At 36.1% G+C, this 23,786-nt stretch overlaps 1 protein-coding gene across 6 annotated transcripts in view; it reads right to left on the reverse strand.

Annotated features, from left to right (window-relative positions):
• Positions 1–23,786, reverse strand: part of LOC306860982 (utrophin-like) — a gene marked incomplete at its 3' end in the record, with an annotated part of 232,987 nt that overhangs the window by 190,465 nt on the left and 18,736 nt on the right. For all 6 annotated transcript variants that reach the window (XM_079403021.1, XM_079403019.1, XM_079403020.1 and 3 more), the window contains 7 exons: positions 19,884–19,945; positions 18,161–18,253; positions 15,016–15,093; positions 12,870–12,962; positions 11,625–11,797; positions 10,676–10,791; positions 7,716–7,867 (listed from right to left, as the gene is read on the reverse strand). In XM_079403021.1, the coding sequence (XP_079259147.1) occupies positions 7,716–7,867; positions 10,676–10,791; positions 11,625–11,797; positions 12,870–12,962; positions 15,016–15,093; positions 18,161–18,253; positions 19,884–19,945 (767 nt within the window). The remainder of the gene's footprint in view (positions 1–7,715; positions 7,868–10,675; positions 10,792–11,624; positions 11,798–12,869; positions 12,963–15,015; positions 15,094–18,160; positions 18,254–19,883; positions 19,946–23,786) is intronic.

The raw sequence follows: 23,786 nt of genomic DNA on the forward strand, positions 1-23,786 counted from the left end.
AATTCTCAAATGGAAGTGAAGGAGACCAGTGACTTCAGTCTGACTCATAATATGTCACAGCATCCATGTAAAAACTAAGATTAAAAATGTAAAACTTGTCATTTTAACTACAGTTTCTGTTGAAACGCCTCAAACTGAAAAATTGTTACATTGACAAAAAAGACTGAAAGAGGGGAGAACAAATGTATAAATTAAAAAAAACACAAAACGTGAAAAATATTTCCCCAAGATCAAAATAAATAAAAAAAAACATGAAGACAGCTATGTACAATTTCTCATAATTGCCATTACCAAAATAAAATATAAAATAAAACAAAAAGACATGGTATCATGGTAGTGGACTTGCATTTAAATTTTGTGGTCAGTAAAATTCTCAATTTAAATGTATTGTAAAGTGTCATTTATTTCATCAATCTAGAAAACGTTGTGGGATTTTTTTTTCTTTGCTGGATTCTTTGAAGAATAATCAGTTCAAAAGAACAGTATTTATTTGAAATAGAAATATGATCTTTTGACATTCCTCTGTTGCAAATAAATGCTGCTCTTTTGAACTTTTAATTAATCAAAAGAACCCTGAAAAAAGTATTGCTGTTTCCACAAAAATATATATCTCACATGATCCTTCAGAAATCATTCTAATATGTTGATTTTCCGCTTAAAAACCATTTAGTTGTGATGCTTATTATTTTTGTGGAAACTGTGATACATTTTTTCAGCATTCTTTTTAGGAATGAATATGACGTATTGTATTTATGAAGGTATTATATTCAAGTAGATTTAAGGATTAATTCAAATTTAAATTTACTAATTAACTGCATCAAGGTAATGAGAATTTGGGGTTGAAATTTGCTTAATAGCCCTGAAAATGGTGCAAAAGGTCTTTATTGTTTAAAACGGAATTCCTTTATCATGTGCGCTTTGATTTTGTGATGAATGTTGACCTGGATGTGTCTACTGAGATTCACTGTGCATCTGTTGTGAGCAGACCATCATGGAAAATACCATGTAAAGAAACTATTCCTTTCTTTTCAAAGAGCCAAAGAAAAGAGTCATTACAAGGCTCTGAGCCGCACACTCAAAACAAGAAGAGCTGCACGAAGATCAGCAGGACCTTCAGACGCAATACTGCCACTGGCACGTGTTCTCAGCTGACTAAACACCATAACAGCATAACAGGGCCGGTCATCTGGTGATATTCACATTCTCGGATGCTTATGTCCCACGCCTAAAAACTGACAGCTTTTCTAAACCCGGCGACCTACATTCCTCAGCACGCCCATGACAGAAATGTCACCGCTCATTGATAAGAGTGAAACACTAATCGACCGCTAATTGTGAGAGTCTGATGGAAATAGAAGCAGGTTTTCTTCATGGCGTGAACGCCATTGTGCTGTATAATAATGAGACGGAATCAGGTAATGAACCCATCTGATCTGAAATCTTACATCGGGGAACCAAACAGCACCACACCCGAGAACTCTGGGAAAAATGCTCAAAGTGCATCAAAAGAGAGATACAAAATAACGACAATAGAAAGAAGCTTAGACTGATAACTCTAATACAAAGGCAACACTGCCCTAGGGAGTATGACATGAACTTTACAGTAGGCAATGCCAAAAACATGCTATTACCATGGTAACGTACCCCCCCCAAAAAAAAGGTATTTCCAGCATACAAGTCAAAAAACATGGTATAATAGTGCAGCTTTAAAAAGCGTGTCATTGTCATAGATAGATGTCAAGAACATGGTATCACCAAATATAGTATTGCTATTCTAAGTTTAAAAACATGGTATTACAATAGTGCAAGTACAAAACTAATGCCATTGTCATGACAGATGTCAAAAACATTGTATTCCCATGTAATCACATTCAAAAACATGGTATTGCCATGGAATCACATTCAAAAACATGGTATTGCCATGGAATCACATTCAAAAACATGGTATTCCCATGGAATCACATTCAAAAACATGGTATTGCCATGGAATCACATTCAAAAACATGGTATTGCCATGGAATCACATTCAAAAACATGGTATTGCCATGGAATCACATTCAAAAACATGGTATTCCCATGTAATCACATTCAAAAACATGGTATTGCCATGGAATCACATTCAAAAACATGGTATTCCCATGGAATCACATTCAAAAACATGGTATTACCATGGAATCACATTCAAAAACATGGTATTCCCATGGAATCACATTCAAAAACATGGTATTGCCATGGAATCACATTCAAAAACATGGTATTGCCATGGAATCACATTCAAAAACATGGTATTGCCATGGAATCACATTCAAAAACATGGTATTGCCATGTAATCACATTCAAAAACATGGTATTGCCATGGAATCACATTCAAAAACATGGTATTCCCATGGAATCACATTCAAAAACATGGTATTGCCATGGAATCACATTCAAAAACATGGCATTGCCATGGAATCACATTCAAAAACATGGTATTGCCATGGAATCACATTCAAAAACATGGTATTGCCATGGAATCACATTCAAAAACATGGTATTCCCATGGAATCACATTCAAAAACATGGTATTCCCATGGAATCACATTCAAAAACATGGTATTGCCATAGTACAACTAAAAAACATGGTACTAACGCATGATGCAATTTAAAAGAAGTATGCAATTGTAATGATATGCGGTAGAACATGGTGCCACACCCAAAAATATGGTTAATATCGTATCACCAGTTTAGAAAAAAGTCATTGTCATAATAGACACAATTCGGTCATTAACAGAGCAGAAACATGGTTTATTTTTGGTACTTTTCTGTTGGTGAGAGAAAAAAAAAAAAACCTTTAAAAACAGCAACTTGAATAATCATCAGCTATTTTCATTTAGGGCTGCTTGCAGAACTCAACAGACTCGCTTATCGGTGAAACCGAATATTACATGTTTAGTAGAATGGACAATCACCATTTCAAAAGACTGGATCTCATCCGAACAAGTAAAGGCTCATTTTAACAGAGCTCTCACAAAGAAAGGTCATTTAAACTCTGTTAATAGTAGCAACTGAGTCCACAAACAAGGCTTTGTTCCTTGAACAAATGCACAGAGAACAGCCCTCATCTGGAGGAAAAGGTCATCTGATGAAAATATTCTGCTGGAATTCCCAACTCCATCCCACATGCTGGATAAAACGCGCTTCTTTCTGTTCGACTGTAAAACAGTGTGTGTTTGGAGGGCGGTGAGCAAAGCTGGAATAAGCAGCTCTGAAATATTTGTGGTCTGACAAATGCAGAACCACCCAAATGCCCCACAGCGTCCCAGCAGATGCCTACATCAACCCTACATATACAGTAGTCTCATCAGTAAACACTGCACAGATCACCACCACCGCGATTCACCAATAGCAAATAAGGTACGAGAGGCTGTGCAAGATTATGAAAATAGTCATGGTTTAAGCCTGTTGTTAGGGTTGACATTAAAGGGCTTTAGAGTGAAAACAATCAATCATGATTCATTACAGTTGACTTTAGAGACCTGCAGTCAATCCAGTTCCAGTGGCAAGACGAGCAGCTCATTTGGTTATTAAAGGCATTAAAGGTTAAATACTGTAACCTGTCAGACATGCATTTATTTTCACGCACAGGTGCAGCTGATGGGAAACTCCTGAGTTTCCCATCAGCTGCACCTGTGCATGAAAATAAATGCATGGTCTGCAATGGTCGTGTCTGATGAGCACTGTGATATTTATGTTTACATGAGAATCAAAATGCATCACCGCTAATGGACATATAGAGAGCAAAACTATGCTGCATGATTTGGGGGAAAATACATTTTTTTGACAAAAATTGCAGTTAGGTTTTGAAGTGTAAAAGACAATAAAAAGCTTCAGGTGTGCTGTGCTTGTTTTTAGGGGCAGCACAATATGACTAGATTGTTTCCGCAACTGAATAAAAAATTAAAAAGGTAATTGCGACTTTATTTTCTCAGAATTGCATGATACAAACTCGCAATTCTGAGAAAATATCAGCCTCACTTTCAGAACAATTTCTTTCCACCTGATGAACAATGAAAACATTAACAGCCAATCGGAATCCACTCGACTTTAAAGAGCTTGAGCATTTAAAGCGACAGACAACGAAACCGCAGCGCACTTACAACAAACATAGCATTATCAAGCTTTGATATGGATGCTAATATAGTTATCGTTCTTGCTGTGAATGGGCCTTTACATTAAACAGCCCTGAAAACTGACTTCACACCACAAGAGAACCTTAAAACCATCTTCAGAAGGACCAAAACGCCCTCAAGACCACTGTCATCCAAAGAGTTTTGGATTTTGGCACATGATGGAACACCAATCTGAGACGGTTAACTGACTAAAGCACGTCTTTTGGGGTATCTAGAGCCCATGCTCCTGCTCCACCTTATAAATCATAATTCTGACTTTATAACTCCCAATTGTGAGTTTATATCTCACAATTCTTTGAAAAAAGGCAGAATTGTGAGATTAAAAAAAAAGTCACAATAACCGTTTTTATTTTTATTCAGTGGCGGAAACGGGCTTCCATACATATCAATATGACTAAAAAATAAAATGAATATTGATTAAATAATAATATTACCACTATATTTGTTCACTGTAAAATAAAAATAAAAACAGTAATGTAAAAAACAACAACTAATATTAGTGTCTGATTTAATCATTTTCAAACATTAAGCCATCAAGCGTTTTACTCTGGCTGCACACGTGTAAATGAACACAGTGTTGCTCTAAAGCATGCCATTTAATTAAATTTAATAAAATCACAATTTATACAATAAGATATTGGCCAGTCGCACTAAGCCCTATTTATTTAATTGTTCAGCCCTTCGCAAAACTACCCTTGCACTAATGCACTGTGACTGTACCACAGTATTGTAATATTATCAGAAGATAATACCAAGGTATTTTAATACAAACTAAAAAGTTGGTTGGTTGCTTTTAAGATCAAAAGGTAAAAGATCATTTGACAAATTTAGTTAAGTGCAACCAAGTTTTGACCAAGGTAATGTTATATTACACAAAAGCATGGAAAAGTACAGTATCATGATGCTACCATGTTTTTTTTGGACAACAGTACTTGCATAGCAGGTAAATATACTTCTAGCATTGCTGAACTATGGCATTACCATAATAAATGCACATAAAAGCATGCTATTAACGTCCAAAAACATGCCAATACCATGCTCCTTTTAACACAATTTGTACACAGCTATGCAAGAAAAGCATCAGAGAGAATCCACCCATCTGTGACTGCATGCGTGCACGATATAGCACAGTATATACACTGCACAACTGTATGACTCACTCTTACCAGTGAAAACAGAGAGGAAGAGCGATAGAGAGAGCGAGTGTGTGAGCGAGAAAAGGAAACTGGTAGAAGTGGAGCCATTTATTGGCACTAAATTGTGATGCCATTTTTCCACCGGCAGTTCCTCATCAGAAAACACCAGAATAACAACAACCGCTTTTTAACTGCCATTGCTTTCTTTTGCATCCTGCTAGCAAGAAATCCCATCGTGCACATTCTCTACTCGTGTATATTTGATGACAAGAAGCACCTAGTCATGATTTCCTCTGGTGTTCACAGTCAGCTGAATAAGCAAGTGGCTGTGTTAAATATATCTGCGCGTCTGCTCTGCTGTGTATAACACTTCATTACGACGTGCCCAGCTGAAGCCATCTGTTAAAACTCATACTTCCCATTTGCCATCGGGACCATCAATATTAGCTGGAGTTTATAAACACAGAGGCATTAGACAGATGCATGAAGGTGTTTGTGGTGGTTCAGACACTAACAGTTTCAGTAATAAGAGGATTTACGCTAATGTCTACAAGCATCATGTCTGGTAACATCAGTTTTCAGTTGACAAGACACCACATTTTTATTTAATTTGGTTATAAATGAACACGACTAACATTATTACTCCGTTCCAAAACTTAAGATGACTGTAGGCTGCATTTTAAGGCATAGTAGATTCGTTCATGATGTGAAGATAAAAAACATTTTCATTTTCAAATTATGATGCAGGATAAGCATGTCTCCTTCACAGAGAAGGCATGGAGAAAAATTGAATTCAAGATGGCGGACAATGTGAGAAAATTATGTCAATTTTGAATATAACTGATTAAACTAACAATTATAGATTAAAAACTAGTTCAGTCTCATTACAAATGCAGTATTTCACACAATACTTGTGTGCACCATGTATTTTTATGCTTATTCGAGAATCAGTGATAGCTTAGCAACATGCTAATACCATATTCAATTGAAATCAATTGCGGGTCAAGTTTTTTTGTGCAATTAGCAAGACGTAGTTTTACATTTCAGCAGTGCCAGTTTTATTTGCAGTGTAACGTAAAAGAGATTAGAAAACCTTTCTGTAAAAAAAAAATCTGACACTGATGTCATGCAAATGTTCATGTTGGTCTGAACCAAAACCAAACCAAACATTCATATAAACAGGCATTAACTCATGGAACAGAACTTCTTCAGCTAATCATACACATAAACGAGAATAATTATTCTGTAAGTGAAAATTACATCCTGAAAATGGTATTAAGGCCCGGCGTTCACACCAAGTACGATAATGAAAACTATAAAGCTTTAAAGTGCCCCTATTATGGAGTTTTGAAAATGATCTTTCATGCAGTAACACGGCTCTAAATGAATGAAAACATCCTGCAAATTTTAAAATCTGAAAGTGCTCCGTGTATAAAGTTATAGTCTCTCAAAAGAAAGAGTCGACTGAATCATTGAAACGAGTCGTTTTTAAAACGAATCCCAAGCCGTTTCATGTTGACGTCAACATGAGACATTAGCATTTTGCCGCCCACTTGTTGGTCTTTTCGCGTTGGTCTGAATGAAAATGCAAATTCATTCTTTGCCACTAGGTGCTGCTTTTGGAGCGGTAAAAATATAGGTTTCCCCATAACGCTGTACACAAAGCAGCACTGCACTCAAACACTGCTTTATCAGGCATTACAGGCGAGATGAGATGAAAATGAGAACAATCGCCGCAGATTAGCGTCACGCAACGGAGGGGTATGGAAAAATGGATCGTTGAGTGAATCGTTTGGGAGTCGTTGAGCAAATAAGGTAAAAAATAAATGCATATTATAAGACAATGAAAGTGTTTTTTGACCTTGCATGCATGTCAACCTGTTGTTGGAGACTCCAAAAACCAAAATATGAACCTTTCATAACCCATAATAGGACTTTAATAATCATTCTAATTCAGTGAGAATAGAGAAGTCCACACCACAACTATAACGATAACGACAAAGTGGAATATCATCACTGGAATACCACTTTCAGAACAATTTCTTTCCACCTGATGAACAATGAAAACTTTAACAGCCAATCGGAATCCACTCGACTTTAAAGAGCTTGAGCATTTAAAGCGACAGACAACAAAACCGCAGCACACTTACAACAAACATAACATTATCAAGCTTTGATATGGATGCTAATATAGTTATCGTTCTTGCTGTGAATGGGCCTTTACATTAAACAGCCCTGAAAACTGACTTCACACCACAAGAGAACCTTAAAACCATCTTCAGAAGGACCAAAATGCCCTCAAGACCACTGTCATCCAAAGAGTTTTGGATTTTGGCACATGATGGAACACCAATCTGAGACGGTTAACTGACTAAATCACGTCTTTTGGGGTATCTAGAGCACTTACAGCGTGCCCATGCTCCTGTTCCACCTTATAGCGTCTGGGCAGCGTCTCCACCTCTCTGATGTCATCTATCGTGATGTCATTGGGAAACACAGCAAAGAGTGAGGTCACATACATGATGATGGACTTCTTATCCGGCAACTGCACCGCCACATCTGAGAGAGAAACACAGAGAGAGAGAGAGAGAATGAATATGAGTGTGTGTGTTTATGGAGTTCTCTATGAGGCCCCTCTGATTAGTCATGGCCCATGTGAACTTGTGTTCAGGAAAAGCCATGTAATCCAATCAAGTCCAGATGATTAGTCTCAGGATCTGGGCTCTGGAATGTGCTGGTCACCGGTTTGTTGACTGGCATTGTTTCATTGGTTTGATTCCCTGCTTCAGGCGTAAACATCAAACTGACAAGATATCCAAACAAAGCCAACATCACGTCAGCAAAAGATAATGGTCAAGAATGCTAACGGCTCTGTATGCTAAAGATACATTTCTGCCGGCAAAAATTAAATTGTCTATTAGGGCTGCACAAATAATAAAAACTAAAATAATCAAAATCGCGATATGGCTTAGTGTGATTATCAAATTGCAAAGGCTGCAGTTTAATAAATTAATAATAAAATAAACATGCTGACTGTTTTATAGTAAAGCGTGGCTCTGTGTTCATTTACACATGTATACACATTTATATATATACAGTGGTGTGAAAAAGTGTTGGCCCACTTCCTGATTTTTTTTTTTTTTTTTTTTTTGCATGTTTGTCACACTTTAACGTTTCAGATCAAGCTAATTTAAATATTAATCAAAGATAAAACAAGTAAACACAACATGCCGTTTTTTAATTAAGTTTTTTATTATGAAGGGAAAACAAAATCCAAACCCACATGGCCCTGTGTGAAAAAGTGCTTGCCCCCTAAACCTAATAACTGGTTGGGCCACCCTTAGCAGCAACAACAGCAATCAAGCGCTTGTGATAACTTGCAATGAGTCTGTTACAGCGCTGTGGAGGAGTTTTGGCCACTCATCTTGGCAGAATTGTTGTAATTCAGCCACATTGGAGGGTTTTCGAGCATGAACCGCCTTTTTAAGGTCATGCCACAGCATCTCAATAGGATTCAGGTCAGGACTTTGACTAGGCCACTCCAAAGTCTTCATTTTGTTTTTCTTCAGCCATTCAGAAGTAGATTTGCCGGTGTGTTTTGGATCATTGTCCTGCTGCAGAACCCAAGTTCGCTTCAGCTTGAGGTCATGAACAGATGGCCGGACATTGTCCTTCAGGATTTTTTGGTAGACAGCTGAATTCATGGTTCATTTATCACAGCAAGTCTTCCAGGTCCTGAAGCAGCAAAACAGCCCCAGACCATCACACTACCACCACCATATTTTACTGTTGCTATGATGTTCTTTTTCTGAAATGCTGTTACTTTGACGCCAGATGTAATGGGACACACACCTTCCAAAAAGTTCAACTTTTGTCTCGTTAGTCCACAGAGTATTTTCCCGGAGACGAGTCTTTATGTTCTTTTTGCTCAGCAGCGGTTTTCGTCTTGCTCTGCCATGCAGGCCATTTTTGCCCAGTCTCTTTCTTATGGTGGAGTCATGAACACTGACCTTAACTGAGGCAAGTGAGGCCTGCAGTTCTTTAGATGATGTTGTGGGGTCTTGTGACCTTTTGGATGAGTCGTCGCTGCGCTCTTGGGGTAATTTTGGTCGGCCGGCCACTCCTGGGAAGGTTCACCACTGTTCCATGTTTTCTCCATTTGTGGATAATGGCTCTCACTGTGGTTCACTGGAGTCCCAAAGCTTTAGAAATGACTTTATAACCTTTTCCAGACTGATAGATCTCAATTACTTACTTTCCTATTTGTTCCTGAATTTCTTTGGATCTCAACATGATGTGTAGCTTTTGAAGATCTGTTGGTCTGCTTCACTTTGTCAGGCAGGTCCTATTTAAGTGATTTCTTGATTGTGAACAGGTGTGGCAGTAATCAGGCCTGGGTGTGGCTAGAGAAACTGAACTCAGGTGTGATAAACCACAGTTATGTTTTAACAATGGGGGAGGGGAACAAACACTTTTTCACACAGGGCCATGTGGGTTTGGATTTTGTTTTCCCTTCATAATAAAAAACTTCATTCAAAAACTGCATGTTGTGTTTACTTGTGTTATCTTTGATTAATATTTAAATTAGTTTGATGATCTGAAACATTAAAGTGCGACAAACATGCAAAAAAAAAAAAAAAAAATCATTCACACCACTGTATATAGCCCTACAATGACGCACAGAAAACACATCGCATTTGCATTTTAAATCTCAATTTTTCTCCCCTTGCCCATTGATAGCCATTTTTGGAATTACTCCTGTATCATATAATCTTACAAATATACAATCTGATAGTACAGCTTTTATCGTGCTCTTAGCCAAACGACTAACATTGCTGAAGTGGATGGATCAGAGGCCTCCAACTCCAACACAATGGATTCATGATGCCCTCTTCTTCTTAAAGTTGGAGAAAATCAAACAAGAGTCTCATCTAACCAGTTTAATAAAGCTGTCAAGCAATATGTCAGGGAACATGTTTCATTGTAGGACATTGACGGAATCTTAGTTTTAGCTCTTCTTTTTCTTGCAATGCAAGAAAATGCAATATGTTTTTTCCCCAATTCGTGCACCCTATTGTAAATGTAAATAGTGTAGCAAAGTATGAAGCACATCTCAAAAAAGTCATCTCTAAGTCACTTTCAAACAGTGTAGCCTTCATCCGCTCAGTTCAGTGAATCCACATGACCAACTTGACCAAAGCTGCAAAATCTTTATGGAAATATTTTGCCCGAATGCGAAATTTCCAATTTCCTGGATATCTATTTAAACGACTGTGCTTCACCAAACAATGGAAAATGTTTGTAGTTATAAGTCCTTCTGCTTCTATTCTGAATTGGAGCAGTTCTAGTGTGGCAATGCTTCTTTACCTTCTGGATCCAGGAGTCTCTCAATGTTGAATTGATCTTTGGCGAATGTGAAAGCGTGGTCCAGTCGCTCCACTGGGGTTAGATGAACTACTTCCTCCCAGCTGAACCCATGAGGCCTGAAACACAATTCATAACAAGAGTCTAAACAGCCATTCACACATGCAGCAACAAACTAACCTGCAGTCATTCACCATCAACGAGAACTGACATGAGCAACAGAGTTCAGTGATGAGATTCAGGTCACTTCTAAACATCAGATTCACTTTGATTACAGAATGAAGTTCTGACTTTTTCAAAACCGAACCGATGTGGACCAACAAGCACATTTCTGCGGTGGTGTGGATGAAGCCCACAGATCTAGAAGATATTCAATATTCTGCAAGCTTCTGTCATTCGCAGCTACACACGCTTACGTTTTTGCTTATTAAATATTTGCACATCTGATAACTCTTCAGGTGCAAATAAGGGTGTAGTACTAAGCTTGGTTTAACACACTTTGTTTAAACCTATTACACAGATTTCCCCACAAAACCAGAACTGAAAATTGTTTGGGAAAAACTCTGGATTACATCTGGACCTACCAACTTGTCCTCAATCCCTTCATCCACAAACATTTTACAATGCTTACATAAGTTAATAAAGAACTTAGAGGATTTTATGCATGTTTGCACCTTAATCACTGAGAATTTTTCTGATAATAAATTACAATCAGCTTTGTGTTTTTCTCTACATCTAAGTTTAAAAGTGTGAGTGTGTGTGTGTGTGTGTTTCCGTGGGCTCATGACATGATCCACCCAAAGCTTATGAACACAAACTCTCTTGACCTCTGACCCAGTCAATGCGCTCCGGAGCCTTTCCCTAGAGAGCGCACTGACAGCAGCCTCAACATGCCAGCACTGAGAGAGTGTGTGTGTGTGTGTGTGTGTGTGTGTGCGCGCGCGTGTGTCACCTGAAGTGGTGTAGGATGGCATTGAAGGCCAGGCCGTCTGCCCAGCTGGTGGTGAAGTTGAGCACGTTGACGTTGTTATAGTTGCGGGTGCAGTTTCTCACCCAGCTCAGCAAAATCTTCTCACTGTTAGTCTGCTGAAGACTGGACATCACATCCTTCATGACGTCCTTGACCTGCACACACAGAGAGAGAGAGAGAGAGAGAGGATAGTTAAAATATATCTCATGGCCATCTGACTTCATTAGCGCGAGAGCGCAATTCCAAAACAGCACCGATGGGTGTGGAAATTTATGCGAGTGATTTACTAACAATGTGCAAATTAAAGAACGCAGATACATCTCATTTACATATCGACCAACGCAATATACCAAGCGCAGCGCAAATTAGCTTAGTCACAAATAAAGAAGCCACAGTACACTGAAAAGAACCGGAAGCCAAAAAATGAAGGTTTGCATGAAGTTGTGATAGACCTGATATTGCGTGACTCCTAGTTGAGGGTCCAAAGTTGTCTTATTTCTTGAAGCAAATGAAAAATACCATGGCTTGGCAAACGATATGTTCAGATAATGTGTTCTTCTGGCATTCCAAATAAAATTAGGCTAATACATGTGGAAAAAATCCTCTCCCTTCTAACACACGCTCTCTGTTCTCTGCGGTGCCTCCTCCTAGCAACAACTACAGCCAAAATAGTTTAAGACGTGCTTTTTTTGGGCGTTAAATGGTGCAAATACCAGTAATTTGACGAGCGCAAATGTTAGTAAATCTCGTTGCATGATTCATTTGAATTCTACACACTATTTTCCTTTTTTTGATATTGTGCAGTTGCTTTGACACAATTTACATTGATAAAAGCGCAATATAAATAAAGGTGACTTGAATTCTCTCCTCCCATAAATTTTGATATTTAAGAAAAATGTTGTTTATGTATTAATTATATGTATATATAATATTAAATACAAGAATATAAATATATAAATGTATATGCATGTAAATGTTTCCAAAATATATACTGTATGTGTGTGTATTTATATATTCAGACTAATAATATATATTATAACATAATAATAACACATACATGTATTATGTAAACAAAAACTTTTATTTTGGATGCGATTAATCGTTTGACAGCACTACTTTTGACATTAGAACCTCAAAAGTTACAAAATTGTGTCCTTGAAAAATGTTTCAGAAATATGTTTGCACATAAAGAATCCAGATTTAGGAGCTTTGTGTGTGTTTTCTGACCTGCCAGTGCAGTATGATGCTCCAGATGAGTCCTAAAGTGAGCTTATGATTACCATCGACAATATCAGTCCCGCCGATATTCACCAGATCCACCTGAAAGATGAATAAATGCATAAATAAATGTTCAAAACCATGAAAAAAAAATGAAAATGTAAAAAATAAACAATATATTACAAATATTACAAAGTTAAATAAAATACAACAAAAATATGAAAAAATATTAATTAAAAAAAACAAAATAATAAATAAATAAATAAATAAATAAATAAATAAAAAATAATAAAAAAATAAATAAAAAAATAAAAATAAATAAAAATAAATAAAAAATGAAAATAAACATAAATAAATATAAACAAATGAAAATAAATAAACAAATAAATATAAACAAATAAAAACAAATAAACAAATATAAACAAACAAATAAATACAAATAAACAAAAATAAATACAAATAAACAAAAATAAACAAATAAATACAAATAAACAAAAATACACACAAATAAATACAATTTTTTTTTATATATATATATATATATATATATATATATATATATATATATATATATATATATATATATATATATATATATATATATATATATATATATATATATATATATATATATATATATATATATATATATATATATATATATATACACACACACACATATATATATATATTATATATATTTATTTATTTATTTTTTCACATTTCCCGGAGGACAAATAAAGAACAAGTGTATTTAAGCTCAAATAAATCTGAGGTAGTTTAAAAAAATTAAAAAGTACTGTGAAAATTCATCAGTGCATTTTAATCTGGGGAATAATAATTAATAATAATAATAAAACAAGAAAAATTACAAATACACTTACACTAAAAGACACTTTACAGGAAGGTTCCATTTCTTAACATTACTTAAGTACGCTAATTAACAATAACTAATAAAAAAAAATATTATTTATTATTATCAGCTAATTTCAACATTTAATAACTATTATTTCCAACTAACCTCAAAAATGTGTTACATAATGCGTCACGTCTTGAATGGTGTTGCATGCTTTCATATGTAATATATAAACACACAGTTGTTTCTAACCTGCTATTACTGACTCGGAGAAAAGCAGGCATTGAGAAAGGATTACGGGCCGCTGGCGTGATGTGTGTGATTGTATGTAAACACGCCTATCTGACAGTGTGTTTACAGGTGTAGATTAACCAAACCTACACTTACCATTCACACGTTCGACTTGAGCTGTCATGTTTGCTTAGAGAGTCAACCTCAAACAGCCCTATCACTGCGTTTAGAGAGCCAGCTCAGCCTCAACATAATCAGTGTGTAATATTCAAAGAACGTAATCAATCAACAGCAGCGTCAATAAATGTGTGTCTGCATTCATGAGAGATCACTGGAGGATCAGCAAACATCTGGACCAGGAGCGATGAAACGCCACATAAACCTGCATTAGACCCACACAGATCCGGTTTTATCGGTCAAGAGATTAAAACCCAGGAAACCGTGCTGTGTGAACATTCCCCGCTCAGCTAATTACAGGGTAATGATAGACACTTATATCGGCCAGGACAATTAATCATCCAACGTTAGGCTGTTTTTGAAACGTTCAGTGTTTGCAATACCTGTTGGTGCTTTTCCTTTATACATATATTTTTGTAGGGCTTCTGTGATTAGTACTTTTTTTTAACACATTTTCTTTTTATTGTAAAAATTTGGATAAATTAAAAATAAAATATAAAATAAAATAATAATAAAATAAAATTATTGGTATTGTGACAGCACTAAGTCCACTAAAGACAATGATCTGGAACATGAGTGAACATGTAAAATGTGACAGGAAAAACACATTGTTTGTGGCTCTGTTTGGTCTGTCTGACTCCAGGTCATCAAAGCATAAAGACAGAGGACATGTCGAAACAGAGGCCTTGCCGTCAAAACGCCACGCTAATGTCCCTAAAAGACGCACAGGAACTGTAAAGCGTTTTAATTGGACTGCCCTTGCTGTAAGTTCCCTAGGCAGCGTCTGTCAGCTGATACGAAGCAAGAAGTAAAAATAATTTTCTCCCACAGCTGAAGCCCATAGAAGTCACCCAGCAGCAAGGACACATGGGAAGGTAGAGAGAGACTCACGCTGTTCTGATGAAGGACCTGCAGCACGCGGTTGACGTTGTTGAGGGAGTGAACTCTAGTAAAGCCTCGCTCTTTGGCCTGAGAGACAGAGAAAGAGAGAGTTACGCCATACAGTCACATTCACAAATATACAGCACAAAACAGTGCTAGAGCATTACTGCGTTTCTGAACATGCACCATGATAGTACCATGGATTCTTTGAAATACTTTGGAATAGTGCGACGCAAAAGATATTACCATTCAAAAGTTTGGGGTTGACATGATTTTTTAACATTTTCAAAAGAAATGTTCCTATGGCTGTAGAAATTAGGTGATTTTTTTTTTTTTTTTTTTAATCAGTAATACTGTGAAATATTATTACAATTTAAAATGTAGATATTAAAACTGAATATATTGTAAAATGTAATTTATTGCTGTGATGCAGTGCTGTATTGTCAGCATCATTACTCCAGTCTTCAGCGTCACATGATCCTTCAGAAATCAGTCTAATATACTGATTTACTGCTCAGGAGTATTATCAATGTTGAAAACATTATTCTATTTTGTAATCTTTTTTTTTTGTTTTGTTTTTTTTTAAGAAAAGCATTTATTAGGAAAATAAATATTTTATAACTTTATAAATGTATTTACTCTCACGTTTGATCAATTTAAGGCATCCTTGTTAAATAAAAATTATTTTCTCTCCAAAAATAAATAAATAAATAAAATAATGATAATAAATGCACTAACCTCAAACTTTTCAAAAGTAGTGTAGGGTTTTTTTCCCCTTTTAACGATATTCAATATATATCTTAACGTGTATTGTATTTGCAGAAAAATTACTTGATTTATTTCCAATTAGAAGAACCATTTCAAATCAAACAAAGTTAATTGCCAATTTGATTTATAATATTTGATGCAACAATTAAAAATAACATTTTCCACACTAATTTCACTTTATGAACAAAAAACATGTGAGACCCTGGACCACAAAACCAGTCAGAAGGGTATATTTCTCAAAATTGAGATTTATACATGATCTGAAAGCTGAATAAATAAGCTTCCATTGATACATGGTTTGTTAGGATATGACAATATTTGGCTGAAATACAACTATTTGAAAATCGGGAATCTGAGGGTGCAAAAACATACAAATATTGAGAAAATCACCTTTAACGTTGTCCAAATTAAGTTCTTAGCAATGCATATTACTAATCAAAAATGAAGTTTTGATATATTTACAGTAGGAAATTTACAAAATATCTTCATGGAACATGATCTTTACTTAATATCCTAATGATTTTTCATTAATATCCTAATGATCATTTTGACCCACACAATGTATTTTTGTGCTCCAGGGTCACATATGACTGAATCAAGTTTTGAAAGAGCCCCTAAATATAACACACCATTCAGACAAAACACACTCGGCCGCTATTCAAACTAGGGGTCGACCAATTATCGGCACCGATATTAAGCATTTTTATGATTATCAGTATCAGTCATTTTCAAAACCGATTTGCCGATAAAATAATTGACGTTTGAAACACGCTATTTGGCTCTGATGCAGCATGTCGGAACTCACCACTCTGAAGCCTAGAGCAGTCTCCGCCCACCGCGTATCTGATTTGTTGGGAGTCATGAGTCTGACCAATGAACGTGGAAGGCTAAAGGCACTGAAAGCTTTGAACTCTCACACTTGAATGCGCTTGCTAACTGGAGCTGCTTCAGTGATCACGCATCAGTTGTCTCTCAAAGGCAGCAGCAGACATTGCTGAAGTTGCAATAAATCACAATCCACTACACTCAAGTTGCAAAACACCTCAATATTAACTATTTATGGTTTCCGTGATGGGGAAATCGCGGAATCCAGTCATATAAAAGGAATTTACTGTATAACGCGGAATGTCACAGCATTTGTCAAAGTTTGGATGAATTAATCAAAAGAAAGGTATTACATTTAAATCGACTCATGCTATGGACTAGTATCTGTAAATATTAAGCTGCAAAAAGACTATTTAAATATGAATCCTGCATGTTCTGCATGTCTCTGTATATGTGAATTACACACATACTGAAGTGCGCGACGCTCGCGGTGTTTTCCGCATCTGCTGTCTCACTAAATGAGGACATAAATACATGAACAACATCCCCAGAACTGCTCTGAGAGTTACTTCATGAGCATTTGACCATTTCATTTGACTAAAACTATCGTCATATCATATACAGTACATAGGCTACAGAAACTTAACAGAACCTCGTGGCAACCCGTCAAAATAAAAGTTCGGTTTAGCTACTACTACTACAACAATTACAACTTTTGTTTAAAAGAATAAATCACACAATAAGCCATTTATTCCATGTTTTAATCTTGATAGTAAACCCCTTTGTTTGCCAAAAAATTGAGTTTAACTCATTTGATTAAAATATTAATTAAATTAATGTTTTATGCCTCATTTATACTGCACTGTATATTAAAACTAATGGAAATTTCTATCACACAGGCCAAGATTAACATGACAAACATTTTGACATTTCAATAGGCTACTGAACCAAGTGTGCCTATAATAGGCTATTAGTGTTATAGTTTCATTAAAATAGTTGTGGTCTTAACTTATACAATGGAGCTATGAAGATAATTTAATTATTTGCACTTATTATAGCCTATGCATTGTGCTTTAAGTCAATCAATTGATGTGCATTAGATTAATTGATTAGTCACCTCTTGTAGGTTATGATTTAGTAATCAGAAAATAATGAATAATTATGAGAGGTTATGCTATTACACATACATTTCTAAATTGCATACATGTAAATAACTGAAGCCAAATACTTACATTTCCCCAAGCTGTTTAGCTGTAGTACAGTATTCATAGGCTTAATCATGAAGCATGCAGTGGCTCCACTTTTAACTCTCTCTTTATATTACCCTTATTGTTGATGGATGCACAGAGGAAGACAAGAGTAAGAAGTGCAACCAACACCAGGGAAGGCGGTTTTTGTCAGAGCCCTTGTTATTCTTAATTTTGACATTAACTGTCATTTTTACACCAGACATATATATTGGTTCAAAATATCGGTTATCGGTCTACTTTGTCTGTAATAATCGGTATCGGTCCTGAAAAACACATATCGGTCGACCCCTAATTCAAACCCTCCCACGCACCAGTGTGTTTCCAGTCAGTCCCTCCAGGAGATCGAGGAGTTTTCTGCCGTCTCTCAGGTCAGAGAACATGTCTTTGATAGGTGCCTTCCCCGTCTACAACACATAACAGTAAAGTTAAATACACAAAAAAATCTTTTCCACATTGTTTTTCACTAAATAATCAAAAATCATACATCACATAGTACTCAAATATAAAAAAAGACCTTTTTATTTATTCTGTTAAAATATACAACAAATAAAATACAAAACAATGCTGATTTTTATTTGATAATTATATGTGACTCTGGACCACAAAACCATTCGTAAGGGTCAATTTTCCAAAATTGAGATTTATACATCATCTGAAAGCTGAATAAATAACTTTCCATTGATGTATGGTTTCTTAGGACAATACTTGGCTGAAATACAACTATTGAAAATCTGAAATCTGAGGGTGCAAAACAATCAAATTATTGAGAAATTTGCCTTTAAAGTTGTCCAAATGAAGTTCTTGGCCATGCAAATTACTAATCAAAAAATAAGTTTTGATATGTACAAAAGGACATTTACAAAATATCTTCATGGAACATGATCTTTATTTAATGCTCTAATGATTTTTGGCATAAAAGAAAAATCAATAACTTTGACCCATACAGTGTATTTTTGGCTATTGCTACAAATATAACCCAGCGACCCAATACTGGTTTTGTGGTCCAGGGTCATATATTATTATTATTAATAATAATAAAAATAACATTTAAAACAAATATATAAAAATGCTATGTAGAGACATTTTTTGACTACAAACTAATCACTGAATCAAGTTTTGAAAGTGAAAGAGGGAAGTCAACCCAAGAATTGACTTCTAGTTATCTCAGCATATTAACAGAATACACACACACTCAGCATTCAAACACTAACACACACAGAGGTGCACAGTTTCAGTCTGGTTCTCAGAAGAGCACCTGGAGATTTGCTTTGGTGCTCACACTGCACATAGTGTGACCCATTAAAAAACAAATAAATAAATAACAATAGTAATAATAATACTATTTTAGTTCATTTTTTAAATTATAATTAAAACTACTAAAATAAGAATTAAACAAAATACAATTATTTTATAGAACACTTAAAATTGCAGTGCTAATATTTACATTTACATACATTAATTTTCAGCATCATTGCTCCAGTCTTCATGATCCTTCAGAAATCATTCTAATATGCTGATTTGCTGCTCAAGAAATATTTATCATCAGCGTTGAAAACTGCATAATATTTTTGAGGAAACTGTGATACATTTTTTAGGATTCTTTAATAAATAGAAAATTCAAAAGAACAGCACTTATTTTAAATGCATCATGTCCAACATAACCAATGCCTTTACAGTCACTTTTGATCAATTTAATGCATCCCAATTTAATGTGTGTTAATTTGAACAGATAAATACATGAATTTAATAAAATGATACTTTAAAGAATATCTGTGTTCTTTATATTGTCCCCATGTGGTGTCCTTTATAAGACGCTGAAGGTCGAGCTGTGTTGTTAATGCAGTCTTCTCTGTATGCCATGCCTAACAAGCACTTCAGCATTGACTATATTCACAATACACTGTAGAGGAACCTTGAGTGCATCGCTGCTTAGGAAGAAATCATCAGTTTGAGATCTCTGGCAGAACGCCAGTTATTCTTCACATTCAAAGCAGAAGTTGAGAAGTTCAGCACAAGTTCTGTTGCCACTGTTACCTTGGAGAACTGCGAGTTGATCCACTTGGTGAAGGTTTTTTTCTGTACGGCATCATGTTCATCTGAAAAACGATAGACACGGGGGAAGAGAGAGAAGGTACGTAAGAAGGGGTTTTATGACACATGGCAATACAGCAAACATTCATGTTTGAATGAGAAACACTGCTGAGATGTGCAGACACTTTCACTTCCACAAACAAAAAAAAAAAAAAAGAGCGACTGACACACAATTCGGATAATTTAACATTTTAATTCAGGGACAGTCAAACGGGTATCGATTCTTAATTTGTTAATTGCAATTAGATTTCTTCTGTTGATCACAAAAGAAGATGTTTTGAAGAATGTTCCAAACCAACCATAGGATATGAAACAAGTTACTAATAAGTCAATGGATACCAGCATCTCTTATGAACATTCTTCAAAATATCTTCTTTTGTGATCAACAGAAGACAGAAACTCATACAGGTTTGGACAACATGAGGGAAGTAAATGACAATTTTCATTTTTTGGTGAATTATCCCTTTAAATATTATGCACAATGTTTTAATAATTTATAATGTCTCCACACTGCTTAAAGGGTTAGTTCACCCAGAAATGAAAATTGTGTCATTAATTACTCGCCCTCATGTTGTTCCAAACCCGTAAGACCTTCGTTCGTCTTCAGAACACAAATTAAGATATTTCTAATGAAATCCGAGAGCTCTCTGACCCTCCAAAGACAGAAACACAACTGAAATATTCCCAGAAACGTAGCAAGGACATTGTTAAAATAGTCATCAGAGGTTCAACTGTAATTTTATGAAGCTACGAGAACACTGTGCGCAAAGAAAACAATAATAATTTATTCAACAATATTTGTGTTCTGAAGATGAACGAAGGTCTTACAGTTTTGGAGTGACATGAGGGTGAGTAATTAATGACAGACTTTTCATTTTTGGGTGAACTAACCCTTTAATTATCCACTCCACACAGTCCTGCAGATTTTCCACCCTGCAATTTCCACGTGGGTCTACCCTTAACTAGAGGCCTTTAAACTAGTTACTCATTGACAGACAACTTTTATATTGCTAGAAACCTTGAGGTGTAGGTCAAGTAAGGGACCAGTACGATACTTTCTTGTAACGGTCAATCAAAGCACAGGAGGCGGAGTCAGTCTAATGCAGCATCAGGTCAAAACATTACAGCATTATTGTCACATTGTGTCTGCTGTCCATATATCCCTGTTTGAATCCACACTGAGCCTGTGTGTGATCCTGTTACCCAGGGACAAGATTCCCACATACACAACAAAAATCACTCTGTAACCAGCGTGAACCCTAGAGGGATCAAAGGTTAAGACCACCAGCCTGCTGGTGAGTGTGTGTGTGTGTGTGTGAGTGAGTGAGTGAGTGAGTGAGTGAGTGAGTGAGTGAGTGAGTGAGTGAGTGAGTGAGTGAGTGAGTGAGTGAGTGAGTGAGTGAGTGAGTGAGTGAGTGAGTGAGTGAGTGAGTGAGTGAGTGAGTGAGTGAGTGAGTGAGTGTGAGAGTGTGTGTGTGTGTGAGAGAGTGTGTGTGTGTGTGTGAGAGAGTGTGTGTGTGTGTGTGTGAGAGAGAGTGTGTGTGTGTGTGTGTGAGAGTGTGTGTGTGAGAGAGTGTGTGTGTGTGTGTGTGTGAGAGAGTGTGTGTGTGTGTAGATGAGGGCCAGAAAGCCAGTAATGCGCTGCAGGCAACAGAAATGGTGTGAAGGAGAGTTTGTACCCCACAACATACACACACACCTAGCAGTGAGAAACATCTCTCACACACAGGAAGGAACCAATCATTCATCACCATCAACAATACAGATGTCACCGGTCACCTTTACACTTTGCACAAGCACTGAATATGTGAATTTCATAAATACGGTCAAAATCTGTTAAAAAAAAACTGTAGGAAAATAAAGACTACCATTACATTTATTTGCATTGCAACATTTTCATGAGCTTTCATAAGCATATATGCCTCATAATTATCATTACTGTAATGTAAAAAAATAAAAAATTATATATATATATATGTATATGTATATGTATATATATATGTATATATATACTTGGAAAAAGTAATCTGATTACGTAACTCATGTTACTTGTAATGTGTGACCACCATCACTGCCCCTAACATTATATTTTTTGATTGTGGCCTCAACGTGTTTTCCTGAGATACACCTGCAGACCCCGCCAATCCGATTGAACAATGTGTCAGAAATGAGCAGTGATGAACACAGACATCCCGCTCTATAACTCTGATCACACTCACAAGCAAACACTTGCCTTTTATCTAAACCCTGACATTCATCGAGTGACTCGCAGCCCCGTTCTTTACAAAAACTGTGTGTGTGTGTTATGAGTGCCCATCAAGCTACACTGCTCCTGACTGACTGACTGAAGGCATTTCTGCTATGCTGCATGAGCACAACTGGATCACAACACACTCTGTGTCCTTTACCAATCCAGAGAAAGGCTGAGGCCAAAGTTCACAAAAGACCAGCACAAAACTGTCAGCATGAGACGAACCGTCTCTATGATTAGGTACAGGGCTCAGTTTACAAGCCAAAAAACAAAAAAAAGCCAAAAAATTCCCAAACACTTTGAATGAAGGAAGGACCCCAGCCCTATATAGAGGCCAGATTTGATGCTTTATAAAACATTCCAGTTTACGTGTGAGCTCATTTACATAGCTAGATAAATGTGCTGGTTTGTGTGCGTTTTGATCACACCTGTGCAGGACCTGCTTATATGAGAAATATTTTGACATGGGACATTCCATAATGCATAAAAATTCCCATAATTGAGGCAGTGGTTCCTCCTCCAGTGTGAACTCCTGCCCGAGCTTGTCTGCATGAAAGCAGAGGCAGGAAAAGTTCAAGGAAAACACTCGTTTATAGACAGGAATTCAAAAACACAATCATATCATAAAAAAAAAAAAAAAAAGCTCATGTCCTTCTAAACTTCATCTCCAGTCCACTGTGAACATTTACTGAGACTAAACTGCAAAAATGACTCAGAAATCGTCAATGACATTATTAAGATCATTAACATATGACCTGCCCACATTTACATGTCCAATCCTATTTAGACTCGCTCTGATAAGCAACACTATAGCTACAATATAATGAGATGTTAGCTAAATCACAACAGATGTCACTTGCATTTAAAATTATTAAACGGTACAATAGCCAAAAACGGTCCATAACATCCAGTAAAACGTCCATCTCCTGTTGTCTCTCACTGCTAAATCAGCCACATATTTGTTTAAAACTGTTTTGGCTTGTAAACGGTGCTTGATCTGTGCAGATTTCTCTTCTGATTCAGATCAAATGGCTTTTCACTGTTTCAAGTTAAAAACATCTCGATGGGATTTGCTTCTTACAAACACGCAGCGTTTGACTTGACAAGACATTAACTGATGGACTGGAGTGGTGTGGATTATTGTGATGTTTTTATCAGCTGTTTGGACTCTCATTCTGACGGCACCCATTCACTGCAGAGGATCCACTGGTGAGCAAGTGATGCAATGCATTTCTCCAAATCTGATGAAGAAACAAACTCATCTACATCTTGAATACTCTGGGGATGAGCAAACTTTCATTTTTGGGTGAACTATTCCTGTAAAACATTTATATAAATGGCATCTCTGACTTCAACTTCAGTAGCCAAAATGCAAAATGATGTTTGAGTTAAGTTTCATTCTTTTCCATGAGATGTTTCAAATGGTTCATTTCAATTAATCAGTTCAACAATTTGCTGGCATCACTCAAAATATTTGCAAAAGTCTGTGTGACATCAAAAATTTTTAATATTGTTGTATATTATTATACTATTGGAAAACGCGCTTTGGTTATTTTTTAAACCAGATCTTTACTATATTCGACTCATAGTAAAAT

This window comes from Barbus barbus (genome assembly GCF_936440315.1).
Source record: "Barbus barbus genome assembly, chromosome: 41".
NCBI classification, from domain to species: Eukaryota; Metazoa; Chordata; class Actinopteri; order Cypriniformes; family Cyprinidae; genus Barbus; species Barbus barbus.